At 39.5% G+C, this 14,300-nt stretch overlaps 1 protein-coding gene across 6 annotated transcripts in view; it reads right to left on the bottom strand.

Moving 5' to 3' along the window:
- The window catches only part of Ddx6 (DEAD-box helicase 6), a 41,466-nt gene that overhangs the window by 13,099 nt on the left and 14,067 nt on the right, over positions 1–14,300 (bottom strand). For all 6 annotated transcript variants that reach the window (XM_041638420.1, XM_041638415.1, XM_041638416.1 and 3 more), the window contains exons 5-10: positions 7,246–7,375; positions 6,326–6,472; positions 4,676–4,770; positions 3,075–3,197; positions 1,529–1,657; positions 293–409 (exon numbers count right to left, since the gene is read on the bottom strand). In XM_041638420.1, coding sequence (XP_041494354.1) covers positions 293–409; positions 1,529–1,657; positions 3,075–3,197; positions 4,676–4,770; positions 6,326–6,472; positions 7,246–7,375 — 741 coding nt within the window. The remainder of the gene's footprint in view (positions 1–292; positions 410–1,528; positions 1,658–3,074; positions 3,198–4,675; positions 4,771–6,325; positions 6,473–7,245; positions 7,376–14,300) is intronic.

The raw sequence follows: 14,300 nt of genomic DNA, 5'->3' as shown, positions 1-14,300 counted from the left end.
CTTGGATTCTTCATTCTCCTCTATATCTTAAGCGCTAGGATTTCAAGAGGGAGAGAGATCTGACATTTCTATACCGTTCTTTAAGTTTGATGGTTTAAATGAAGGGTTGTGTGCCTACTAAAGAATAGTTCATTTGTTCGTTCTTTTCCTGATACCGGCAATTGGAACTCAAGACCTTGCCCTACCATATAACCTAACCCCCAAATATTCTCATACATAGATATTTATGGAATCTTAAAAAAAAAAAAACCATTTTTTTTTAAATCCATGCAAATTCTAGAATTACACTCACCTGCCTCATTTTAGCATGGATATAGAAGCAAGAGTAGCCCAGCTGAGAAATCTTCTTAGCCAGTAATTCAACTCTCTGAGAAGAGTTGCAGAAAATGATCGACTGGTTTATCTGAAGCTAAGCACAAAAGTATAAGAAAGACAAAACATGTTTTACCAATCTTGAAAACACTATTTAGCCAAAATTTAAAGTCTAAAATTGAGTTTCCAGAGAGATGGGAAGCTGTAAAATTTTACTAAGCAGTTGCTGACGAGAACCAGTTTTACTGAAGAAGAGTGTTTCTTAAGGGCCACCTAACTGCCTGAGACAAAAATACAGACTCAGCGTTCACAGCAATCATGTCCTGCCCTACAAAGCTACCGCTAACACTGAAGCAGCACATAAGAACCAATGCTTTGGAGCCGGGGAGAAGGCTCAGCAGTTAAGAACATGAGTGTTTTTGCAGAGGATCCAAGTTCAGTTCTCAGTATACACATCTTGGGGCTCACAGCTACCTATAGCTTTACTTCCAGGGGCTCTGCACCCTTTTCTGGCTCTTCCAGCAGCTGTACTCATGTGCATATAACTACACACAAACCCAGACTCATATACATACAAAATTAAAATGTCTTACTTAAATATATCTATAATCTCAAACCAATATAACCCATGACTGCAAAAAGTTTATCCAATACATATTTTCCCTGCTCAGTACGTCAGCCTTCTTGTGCTTAAGAGTACAAGACAGCATTTCAGCAACAGTGTAGGTAGGGTCCATTTTAGAGTGAAATCACAGTACCAAAATTTGAAAAACAATGGTTCAATGACTGAAAAATGGATGCTTATTTATAGCATGAGACTAAAACAAGGAAGACTGTCCTTTTCTTGGACTTTATCGAGGACCAATTTTTATTATTTATTATTTTATTTTTTTTGCCACAATGCAAGTCTACAAAATGACCAAAACATCTTCAGCACTGATTTCAAGGTCACAAATGAATTTTAGCAATTAGTGTATTCACAAAGATAGAATTTAAATAATCAGGATAAACTGTAATTAAGGTAAATTATTTAACAGTAAAAATGTAGAAGTAAAGCACCTATGTTAATCATCTTCAACTTTAAACCAAACAAAGCTATTGGTTATGATACACTAAGACTTTTTTAACAGTGAAGACAATGGGGAAAATGATGTAACCGTCTGATTTACTGGAATTAGTGGAGGATAGGACTCAGCAGGAAAAGCCCACTACTTACCCTGGAGAAAAGTGTGTTGAGGCAGTGTACTTTTTGGCGCTCGGTTACATATGCGTAGTACTGGGTTACTCCCTTCAGAGTTAGTTCCTCCATCAGGTTAATCTCATAGGGTTTTTGCAGATGGGAATTCTGGAGGGGGAGAGGAGCATAAATGAAGTCTGAAATAAAGATCGGGCTTCTCTTAAATTGAAAATGTATACTTGTCTTTTTTTTTTTTAACCAGGGAGGGGGGCGCACAGTACTGGGGAATTAAACCTAAGGCTTCGAGTATGCTAGGTAAACAGCTCTACCCCTGAACTCAACCCCCCACTCCCTCCACACACACACACAGTGTTTCTCTGTGTGGTTCTGGCTGTCCTAAAACTCATTCTGTAAACAAGGTTTTCCTGGAACTCCAAGATCCTCCTGACTCAGCCTCTTGTGTGCTGTCTCCCACCCCCCCCCCCAGTGTCTGAACTCAATTTCTTGCCCTAAATTTATACATTGTTTTTTCTCTCTTGCTCTAATGAATGCATCTCTTTTTAAAACAAGTATTCATAAACAAATTACCTAAAATGGTGGATCTCAGATTCAAAATGTAGCTATGTTAGAGATGGGCATGGTGTACATTGCTGTGTCCCACCATTCAAAAGGCTGAGACAGGACGATAACCATGACTACACAAGTAGTTTCCAGGGCACATTTTGTGTACAGGATAACATGGGATAAGTCACCTTGGGATGAAGAGCTAAATAAATAAAATGACAGTTCACCTTCCATCCCCCTGACAGAGTCTCACAGCCAGACCATGATGATACATGCCTTTAATCTCAGCATTTGGGAGGCAGGTATAGGTGGATCTCTGAACTCTAGGCCAGCCTGGTCTACAGATTGAGTTCTAAAACAGCTAGGGCTACAGAAACCCTGTACCCTGTCTTAAAAAAACAAAAAAAATGAGAGAGACAGAATGAGAATGTCTCACTAGGTAGCATTGGATGGCTGGGAACTGATGAAAACCAGGCTGGCTTTGAACTCATAGAGATCCAGTTTATGAAATTAAAAAAAGTATAAGCTAGATGTGATGGCACATACTTTTAATCCCAGCATTTAGGAGGGAGAGTCACGAGACCTGTGAGTTGGAAGCTAGTTTACGGGCCATAACTACATAGGGAGACCCTGTCTCAAAAACAAAACAAAAACCCAATTATAATAAATCCAAGTACAGGGGCTGGAGAGACAGCTCAGCGGTTAAGAGCACAGGCTACTCTTCCAGAGGACCTGGGTTCAATCCCCAACACCCATATGGGAGCTCACAACTGTCTGTAACTCTAGTTCCAGATCTGACATCTTCACATCAATGCACATAAAATAAAGGTTTTTTTTAAAGCCAATAAAGGCATTAAAAAAATAAATTTGAGCACAATATACTTACTGATCACCTGAAATGAAAATTCTGAAATCACATAAAGCATATGCTCTGATAATAAGATATAACTACAGGTAAAAGCATACACTCCTAAGTACCATGATGATACATACTGATTGCAAGTATAGATTTAATACTTACCATGAACTTTTGTACACTAAGCGGGAAAGTAGCAGAATATAGCAAAATCTGCCTGTTTTTAGGTAGTGTGAGAATAATATCCTCCATAATCTGCACAAAATCCTGTGACAACAATTTATCTGCCTGGAATGCAAAGAAAAGGCACTTTTAAAAGAGTAAGACATTAAAAGTTTTGGTTAGCATATAAACAAAGGGCAAAACACAACCTATATAGGCTGCTGCTGGCTATGAACATAAATTCTTCAATGCATACAGTTTCCAAGGTTACCAAGATAAATCTGTAGTAATAAAGAAGGGGAAGGACCCAAGCATAGTAGCACATGCCTGTAATCCCAGCACCCAAGTGGCTGACACAGGAGAACAGAGTTTGAGGTCAGTCTGGGCTATATAATGAAACTGTCTCAAAACAGAGACTATAATTCCTACCTAAAGGAAGGTAGAAAAAAAATCATTCCATTAAAGAGGCAATATTGTATATACTGGTCAAAAACACAGGTTTTGAGCTAGGTGTGATTGGCATACACCTTGTTCAAGGCCAGCCTAGGTTAAATTGCAAGACCCTGTGTGGTGGTATGAAAGAAAATAGCCCTCAAAGGAAGTGGCACTATTAGGAGAAGTGGCCTTGTTAGAGTAGGTGTGGCCTTATTGGAGGAAGTGTCACTATGGAGGTGGGCTTTGAGGTCTTACATATGCTCAAGCCACGCCCAGTTAGACAGACCACTTCCTGTTGCCTGTGTAAGATGGAGATCTCCTAGCTACCTCTCCAGCACCATGTCTGCCTGTACGCCACCATGTTTCACCATGATGATAATGGACTGAACTATGAACTGCAAGCCACCCATTGAGTGTTTTCATTTGTAAGAGTTGCTGTGGTCACGGTGTCTCTTCACAGCAATAAAAACCCAAACTAAAACTCCCTGTTACAAAACCAAACCAGGTTCTGAATTCAAACTATTTGGACTGAAACATTTTATTCTTTAGCTGTACTGGATATCACTTAGCCATGCTTCAATTTCTTCAACTATGAAAACAGGTTACCTACATCCCACAACAGTCTAAGATACCTAGAAGGTCTAGACTGTAAAAATGATGTAAAAGCATGTTATGATGTAGCCAATGTTGACACAATATTTAGTTCTATTTCTCATTAGTCAGTTGGTGAACTAAAACAAACCAAACAGCAAACAAAGTAAATGGACCCCAAACACTAACACTGACAGGCTTACATGTATAAAGCACTGCTAGATCTATGTAGCCTTAACTGGCCTGACATTTGCTGGGTAGACCTAACTAACTCAGGCAAAACATTTGGCTTCAGTTGACTAGGTTATAACCCAATGAGATAACAAACTTCAAAAGAAGCAAACAATATCAAGCAGCAGATACAAAAGAAAGGGCTAAGAGATATCTCTTACATGGTTTTAGAATGTATCACTGAATAGAAAGATTTAAAATGAACTTGGCTTGGTTATGTGGTAACAAGTATCTGGATGTGTTTACTGAAAGTCAAATAAAAACAGCTTTTGCTTCATCCACTGAAAAGTGTAAGCAACTGCATGCCCACAATCATCCACAGCAGTCCTTTAAGTGGAGAACATTACCTCATCCAATACTATCATCTGGACATGGTCAACCTTCGCTACTCCTTTCTTGATAAGATCCAGGATTCTGCCAGGGGTAGCGATCACCACATGCACTATACAAGATTTACAGGAAAAAGGAGATTCAGAAACTATATACATTCTTGTTAATTTATTGTTCACACATACACCCACACAAAAAAGTCAAGATGTGTTTGGGACTGTATACTCCCACTTCACCTCACAACAGCTAGACAATATTTGCTGCAGTTTTACATTGAGTAGGCTAGTTTCCAAAGTCTCCAATTCCAACTAAGGGGCATAGCCTTTGTCTATGACAGACAACCTGCAAGAAATAACAGCCATAACACGGGGTTTCTCACATAAAGACAGGCCTTACATCTAGGCAATCCTGCCCAGACTGTGTTAAGGGGAAGAACAGTTACTAAAAACAAAAACTGTACAATTAAAAGAATATAACCAAGTAACTAAATAACAAATAATACATATTAACATTCTGACCAAATTTGCCTAATTTTACATGTGCTCTTGCTATTTTATTAACTCTTTTACACTCAGCATTTTTCATGGTGAGCCCTTCATAAAAACTGAATACAAGTCAGGCATTCTTTATTTACTTTGTGAGACTCCACTCAGGTTATACCTCACTGTATTTATCCAGTCTTCCAAAAGAAATTTACCTTCTTTTTGAGTACTACAAACCACACCAGAGTAAACAACTTTGTGTGTATGCTGTTTAGTTACTTGAAAATATTAAATTTCTAATCTGAATATACTGCTATGTATATTGTATACTCATGCTATAATACAGCCTACTTTCCACAGACAGGCATTACTGATAACTAATACTTCTTAGTCTTGAAAAATTAGAACAATTTTAATATAAATTCAGTATTTTCAACCATATTAATGAATATTAAAAATATTTAATCCCAGCATTCATGAGGCATAGGCAGGCAGATCTCTGTGAGTTTGAGGTTTGAGAACAGCCTGGTCTACATAGCAAGTTCTAGGACAGGCATAGAGGTTTCCATAGAGACTCTGTCTCAAAAAGCCAATACCTGAAAATACTAATAATGCTGAGTATCCTTTCAGTTATCTATTTATTCCTTTTGAAAGAAATGGTTGTTGTCACTGTTCTTTCTACTGCAGCACTTCTAATCCTTCATCTTTTTGCTATGACAGGGCATCAAGTGCTCTGGGCTGGCCTCAAATTCACTATGACCTCCAACTTTTGAACCCTTTGTTTTCACTTCCCCAGTGCTAGAATTACAGGGAAATGCCACTAAATCCAGTTTGTTTACTAGCTGAGCTAACCTCAGTCCCAATGTTAATTCTTAAAAATATTTTTTAGTTATTTCCTAAAAGGAAACACTTGGGGGTTAGCGATGACTTAGTGGTAAAGAATTCATACTGCTCTTGCAGAGAATTCAAGTTCAATTCCCAGTATCTACAATAGTTGATGCACAAATGCCTGTAACTCTAGCCCCAGGGGATCCAATGCCCTCACCATTGGGCACCTGCACACAGAACCACTCCCCACACCCACATAATTAAAAATGTCTAATAAGTTAAAAAAAAAAAAAGAAAAAAAAGAGCCACTGTGGCCTCAATCAGTCAGAGAGCACTGCTATTTTAACCATTTCCTACCTGTATCATCAAGCCTCATTATGTCATCCCGTAAATTCGTTCCTCCTGTGGTTGCCATCACTTTGGCCCCTCCCATGTGTTTGCTGACCTGGATGCAAATTTGACTGACCTGTAGAGCAAGTTCTCTTGTGGGAACAATCACCATTGCTAGAAAATATCCAAGAACAGAGGAAGGGGAAGGAGAGAATATATCATATTTTAGAAGCTTAAGAAGCTATAAAAATAGTTCCACTGAGGTATTAAGTCTAACCATGCAGGCAGAACATGAGACATAATATTTCTAAGTGTCATAAACTACATTTGTTTGACAGAAGAGATTCACTAATCTAAATACTTTAGTAGTAAATACCTCCTGCTCAGATTCTATTTACATCATATCAAAGTAAGGTGAGACAATTATAAACTGAAAGTTGGAAAATGTAAGAAAAGCTTTAGAGGTGAAATCTTAATTATATGAACTGATTCCAGATGAAACTATAGAAATTTGCTTCTTTTCCACTGTCTAAGCTCTTAAAATCCCCAGAGCTCAAGCCTTTACAAGAGAAGCACTTACTACTTCTACAAGGAGCCTGGCTTTACACAGTTCTCACAGGGGAATTCAGTTTCACAGGCCAATAACAACTCATTGAACCTCTCAACAACACAGTTTTCCTAAGTATAGGGCAACAAAACTTACTTTTCCTATCTCACATGGCTGTTCAACTGTGTGTCATACAAGTCTCCTGAAAGCAGGAAACCCCCTTAAAAAGTTGAGAATCATTTTTAGACAATTAAGTCAAATTCTGTAAGAACAGAGTAACAACTGTAACAAGTTTGGATTGCTTAAATTCTGACCAAGAGTAAAACCTACAAAGCTCCAAGAATAAAAAGACAGTTTATCTCTCTTTTTCTCTCTCTCACACACACTTTGTACAACTAACCTTGAATATTGTCCTTCTTCAGGTCCAGCCGTTCAAGTAAGGGAATGAGGTAGGCACCGCTTTTGCCTGTTCCATTTTTTGCTCTAGCTAAGATATCCCTACCAGATAAAGCAATGGGAATGCTCTCCTCCTAAAAGACAAGGCAATGGAAAAATTACTTGTGAATAAAAGTAGTACATAACCAGATTCTTCTCTAAGTTACACTGAAGGATAAGTACCCTTCTCCATACTGCTCTGATTTGGACTATTTGTATTTTGCATGAATGGCAAAGACCTATGAAGATTAACAGGACCAGTGATCATTAACAGCATTTATGAATAAAAAATTTCCAAAACTGCCTTCCAAAACTCAGAAAATATTCTGAGTTTAATCCCAGAGTAATAGAAAGGGCAAGTGAGGTAGGCTTGGTGGCATACACCTCTAATGTCAGAGGTAGAGGCAGCAGATTAGAGAGTTCAAGGCCAGCCTGGTCTTGACAGCCAGGGCTATATAGAGAAAGATCCTGTCTCAAAAACAAACAAAAAAGCTGGGCTCCATGAGTTCAAGGCCAGCATGGTCTACAAGAGCTAGTTCCACTCCAGGTCAGGGTCCAAAGTTACAAAAACCCTGTCTTGAAAAATCAAAACCAAAACAAAAAATCAAAGTGCCCGTGTGTGTGTGTGTGTGTGTGTGTGTGTGTATACGTACAAAGAAAATAACAGGGGAAAAAAACTCCCAAAGAGCTATAAACAGTCCTCAAAGAACATTTTTGTCAGAAATTAAAAATAGCCAGACACAGTAGCTCAAGTCTGTTCCCAGTAGGCTGCAAGTACACAAGTTTTAAGATCAGCTTGACTTAACAAACAGGAAAAAAAAAATAGCACCAATGATTCCAAGGAAAGATTATATATATAGCACATGTTATTTTCAGACCAGTAAGTCAATCATACTACAGGAAAAAAAGTGAACACTGGGCTGGAGGTGTAGTGACTGAGTGCATGTTTAGCCATTTGCAAGACCTTCGGTTCAATGCCCAGTACCAAAAACCAAACCAAACAACCCAAAGCAAGAAAAAAAAAAATTGCAGATTAGATACCTTCTTCTTACACAAAATAGAAACAGAGAAATAAGCTAGAAACATTTATCTCTGAGTTCTAGTAAGTACTTATTATATCAACCTCCAATATTTTTCACAACTTCTCTGTCCTGCAACTCAAGTGTTCATTTTCTTTTCTTTCTTTTCTTTTTTTTTTTTTGGTTTAAAACTTCAAGACAGGATTTCTTTATGTTCACAGCCCTGGCTGTCCTGGAACTCACTCTGTAGACCAGACTGGCCTGAACTCAGAGATCTTCCTCCCTCTGCCCCCCAAGTGCTGGGAATAAGGTGTGTGCCATCACTGTGTCCCTCATTTCACTTTTAGGCTTACTTTGTCTTATGTTTTCAATAACCACAACAAAGGTAATACTTATTATCTGGGGCACAGGAAAGGATACTGAGGTTACAAGCACACACAGAAATTAAAAGGGAAACAGGCACAAATTAAGACAGAACACACACTGTTCTGCTACAGAACCCTACAAATAACCTGCTCACAAACCTGTCACTCAATAATGATTTCTCGATTTGCCAAGAGTATTGAAGACAGGAGGTTAGAAAGCGCTCATGTAAAAATAAGTAAACTTCAGAAAAATGATTTAAATTGATTTATTTGTATATGTGTGTCTGTGTGAGCATGTGCCAGGTGTCCCTGCAAGAGTGTCAGAGTCCCTGGAGGTGGAATTACAGGCAGTTATGAGTCAATGAGTTTTGGAGAAAGAAACTTATTTTCCTTACAAAAGCTTCTTTTCCCCTTTCTAATCTCAAAGTAAAAGCATAAGAAACATTCAAAGCTTGCTGATTTGTTTCTTTCATATGGACTTTCAGTCTGTAGTCCTAGATGGTCTAAAACTCCTGTACAGTCTCTTGCCTCAGCTTTTTGGGCTACAAAGTTCAGTGAAATATTTCAAACACAATGTTTTAGAAAACTGTATATTGTTTCAACAGAGTCTTTAGCCTCCTCCCCGCCCCCCACCTACTCTCCACAATCCCTAGAAGAAATTAAGGGTAAAGAGGCCTGGCAGTGGCAGCACACTCCTTTAATCCTAGCACTTGGGAGGCAGAGGCAGGAGGATTTGTATGTTTGAGGCCAGTCTGATCTACAGAGTGAGTTCCAGGACAGCCAAGACACAGAGAAACCCTGCCTCAAAAAACATAAACTAAAAAATAAAAAATAAAAATTAAAGGAATAGTATATAAAGAGTTTATTTTATAACTTAAAAGGATCAGAAAATGGGCAGGTGAAATGGCTCAGTGAGTCCATGCAGTACAAGCCTGGATCCCATGAAGAAAGAGTTGTGGTCTGCCCTCCACACACTTGCTGTGGGATGTGCACCACCACCCACACCTCTCCCCCATATTTTGAAAATATTCAGGAAAGTCAAAAGAATCGAGCCTCCTCAATGGTTCTAGAGCTCCAAATTAAGAACAATATTTTTGAATAAAAGGATAAATATAACAACTTGCAAATTATACCAAATATACTTTATAGTATCTAAATTGAGACTAACCATCTATATATGGCTTTCTGGGGAAGGGAGCAAAGGGCTGCTTGTGCTCAAGGCTGGCCTCTTAACTTGCTATGTAGCACAAGATGGCCCTGATTCTTGTCCTCCTGGTCTCCATTTCCCAAGTGCTAGTACTGCACCGAGCACTAGAGACCAAACCCGGGTTTCAAACAGGCTGAGCAGGCACCCTACTGAGGCACCGATGGGGGGGGGGATGATGATGGATATTTAAGTTTAAAAGAAAACCCCCAGAGCAGGCCAGTTGGAACCTCAGCAACTATTGGGAAGAAAGAAGGTAAAAGGCCATGGAATTTAAAGTGAGATATATGATGGACAAGCAGCCACATGGTGAACAGAGGCTTCAGAGAAAACGAGAAAAGGCAAGTAACTGTTGGAGAAGCCGAGTGGTGAGGCCTACAACCCTAGCACTCAGGAGGCAGCAGAAGTAGTTCAAGGTCAGTACAGTCTTCAGAGAGTTCGGAGACAGCCAGGGCTACACAGAGAAATCCTGTCTTGAATCCCCCTTCCCAGGATACCGAAAGAAGGAAAATGGAAAAATTATGCCTTTAATTCAGCAAAGTGAGAAATATTTTTAAATGTTAGTTTTTCTGCAAAATATTCTACAAAATAAAAAGAGCCTCTTTCAAAACAAAGTTTCCACTAATCATTACTAAAATAAAAATCAAATGTCTTAAATGACGACAAATCACTAGTGTAGTATTTCTGAGAATACATTACTGAATGGTTCTGTTTGTTGCTTAAAAATATTACATGGGGACTTGTGTGATGGTTTAACAGATTTATCTTTTCTACATGTAATCCTGCTGATTTGAGTTCCATACCCGAAAGCATGACCTCCGACTTCCATGTGTGTCTTGGAAAGTATGCACACACACTCTCTCTTCTATACACGCACACACACAAACACAAATTGTAGAAATTAAAAATAAAAATTAAAAAAGAAATACAAAGTCCAGGGAGACAGCTTGCTGGGGTGGGTGGAAGTCCTTGAGACAACTCCTAAAGGCTGTCTTCTGACCTCCACATGTGTCATGGCAGCCATATTCATAAAAATAAATGAAATTTTAAAAAAAATCCGAAGAGCTATCATATAGCATAATATACTGTGCCACTGTAAAAAGGCTAAATTCTGACCCATACTAGTTGATAAAGGCTAAGAAGCAGAATTCACAGGGGTGGGGATCGGTAGTGTACATCTTTAATCCTAGCACCAAGGCAAAAGCCGAAGAATCTCTGAGTTATGGCCAGTCAGAACTACACGCTAAGACCATGGGTGGGGGGATGGCTTTTCTTCACTTGCACTAAATCCTTTGTCTGGTGAACAACAGGCAAGCATCAATCGCTGAGCTCTGAGAGGGCTTCTCCCTACTCTCTTTGAGACATTTACTGTTACTATGTCCCCTAGACTATTAGGAAATCATGAGACCCAGGCTATTGACTTTAAAAGTGTATACGCCTCATCACTCCACTATCAGAAACATTTCTAGCAAATCTTAAAAGCTAAAAATGAGTTACTCAAGGTAGCTCAAGACTTTAATCCCAGTACTCGGGAGGCAGAGATAGGAGGACAGCCATAAGCCTGAGGTATTCTGGGTTATTAAGGCACCATCTCAACAAAATAAGTCAAAGTGTTAGAAATGCTGTTCCCTGACAAGTGTCCGGTTCAATGTGATAAAACAGGAAACTCCATCCATCTATTAACCCACCCACACCAACCCACCCACATCAATCTACCTTCAACCCACCCGCATCAACCCACTTGCATAAACCCACCCACCATCAACCCACCCACACCAACCCACCCGCATCAACCCACCCACATTAACCCACCCACATCAACCCCCACTCACATCAATCTACCTTCATCAACCCACCTGCCTACCCTAAGTTGAAGCCATCAAGCCGCTCATGTGAACTAATGCACATGTCATGAGTTGACCATTAGGACCCATGAGAAAAATTAACTTGATCTTGAGATGGCAGGAATGCATACTTGCTCATGTTTCTCTCATTGGAAATAAACTATATGCAATGGATGGTTAAATATATTTCAACTACATACTTATATATTAGAAGGAAATATACAACTTTGTTAAGTTTCTAAAACTAAAAACCAACAAAATCCAGGAAAATCCAGATTCACAATCATTGATATATGCCTATATCAATTACCAAAATAGTTCTATGGTTTTAAAATTATTACAGAAGTAAGACACAAACAGTCATGACTTCCATCCCCTACCATCTTTCTTTTTTTAATATTTGCTTATTTATTATGTATACAATGTTCTGTCTGCGTGTATACCTACAGGCCAGAAGAGGGCACCAGACCTCATTACAGATGGTTGTGAGCCACCATGTGGTTGCTGGGAATTGAACTCAGGACCTTTGGAAGAGCAGGCAATACTCTTAACCTCTGAGCCATCTCTTCAGCCCCCCCCCATCTTTCTTTTTTTTAAGAGACAGGAGCTCATGTAACCCAGCTGGGTCTTCTTATGTATGAAGAAGACTGTGGCCTTCTGATCCTCTTGAGTGTTGGGATTGCAAGCATGTACCACTAGGCCTGGCTGACAATACCTTACCTGGTTTATGCGACACTGGTCATAAACCTGAGATTTTCCAGGCACGCTAGGCAAGCACCCTGTATCCCTAGTTCTTAATGATATATTTACTACCTACAAGTCACAGGCATCAGATGGGTGCCAGAGGGTCAGAATAAAACAGCTGTCAGACCATAAAAATGGTCCAATGATAATACTTTTGTTTTAGTTTCATAGACAGTTCTAATGTCTGCTTATCATAAACAGTACATAGTAAAGGAGTTAACAAGGAAAGCCATGGCTTTGACCTTCTGGTCTTAATGTCTTTCTCCTGCCTTGAGTCAAATTTTTTTTTTTCCCAGAAGTTGCCATTATTGCCATAGGCTGAAGTTTTTAACAGGCTACCCACACACTACTTGTTTCCGTAGCATTAAAAACATTAAGATGGGGGATGGGGATATAGTCCAATTCCTACATTGCAAAAGTTGGTTCTGGGGGTTTCTCAATGCCTAGCTACAAAATATTTTATTTTTAATTATTTTTATTTATTTTATATGTGTATGAATGTTTTGTCTCAAGTGTATCTCTTTGCCATATGTATGCCTAGAGCTAGCTTGTGGACGACAGAAAAGGGCATCGGATCCCCTGGAACTGGAGTTACAGGTGGTTGTGAGCCACCATGTGGGTCCTGGGAATTGAACCTCGGTCCTCTGCAAGAGCAACCACTGCTCTTAACTACTGAGCCATCTCTCCAGCACCACTACAAAGTTCTTGAAAGGATATGGAATTCTGATGCTAACAGTAAGTAGTTTTCTGCCAGGTGGTGGTGGCGCACGCTTTTAATCCCAGCACTGGGAGGCAGAGGCAGGTAGATTTCTATGATTTCCAGGCCAGCCTGATCTACACAGTAAATTCCGGAACGTCAAGGTCTTTCACAGAGAAAGCCTGTCTCGAAAAACAAAAAAGAAAAAAAAACTTTCCAATTTTCTCTCGGCTATGGCCCATCATCTCTGCCTCATCAGATAAACTTGAGGGTGTGAATATTAGTTTAGTAATAGTATTTAACTAACATAACTAAGCACAAGGACCCGAGTTTGAATCCCTAAAACCCACATAAAAGCTAGGCCAAGGGGGCTGGAGAGATGGCTTGGTGGTTAAGAGCACTGGCTGCTCTTCCAGAGGTCCTGAGTTCAATTCCCAGCAACCACATGGTGGCTCACAACCATCTGTAATGAGATCTGGTGCCCTCTTCTGGCGTGCGGGCATACATGGAGGCAGAATGTTGTATATATAATAAATATATAAATAAATCTTTAAAAAAAAAAAGCTAGGCCAAGTCTGGTAGTCTATATCTGTAATCCCTTAACTCTATGATGAGATGGGAGGTAGAAACAGAATCCTCAGGGTCCAGCTAGCCTGGCATGTACAGCTATTGGGGGTGGGACACAGGAGAGACCCCTGCCCTAAAGTAAAAGACAAGGACTAACACCCAAAATTGTTCTCTGATCTTTACCCCTATCATACACAGAGTTCCCACCTCACAATCAGAACCTCCAAGTTAGTACAGAGCTAACCAGAGAAAAGCAGATTCCCAGGCTCCTTCCAAGGAGGATGCTTTACCTTTAAAACAAAACCACTCTACATACACACAGGCAAAACACCCATATACATAAAATTAAAAAAAAAAACCCTGGAAAAGAAAAAGAAACAACCGTAGTCTTAAATACTGAAAATGACGACCATCATTATCAGAAGGGAAATAAAATGGCTAACAGAAAAGCACAGTGTCACAACATCTTTAATACCAGCAGGAAGCAGGCAGATCTGAGTTTGAGGCCAGCCTGGTCTACAGAGTGAGCTCTAGTATTGCCAGGGCTACACAGAGAAACCCTGTCTTGAAAAATCAAAAT

This window comes from Microtus oregoni, unplaced genomic scaffold (assembly GCF_018167655.1).
Source record: "Microtus oregoni isolate MIOR12 unplaced genomic scaffold, Mior012 000055F_ref0000237, whole genome shotgun sequence".
In the NCBI taxonomy this organism is placed as follows: Eukaryota; Metazoa; Chordata; class Mammalia; order Rodentia; family Cricetidae; genus Microtus; species Microtus oregoni.
The sequence above is the reverse complement of the archived record's forward strand: the minus strand, read 5'-3'. Positions and strand labels throughout refer to the sequence as shown.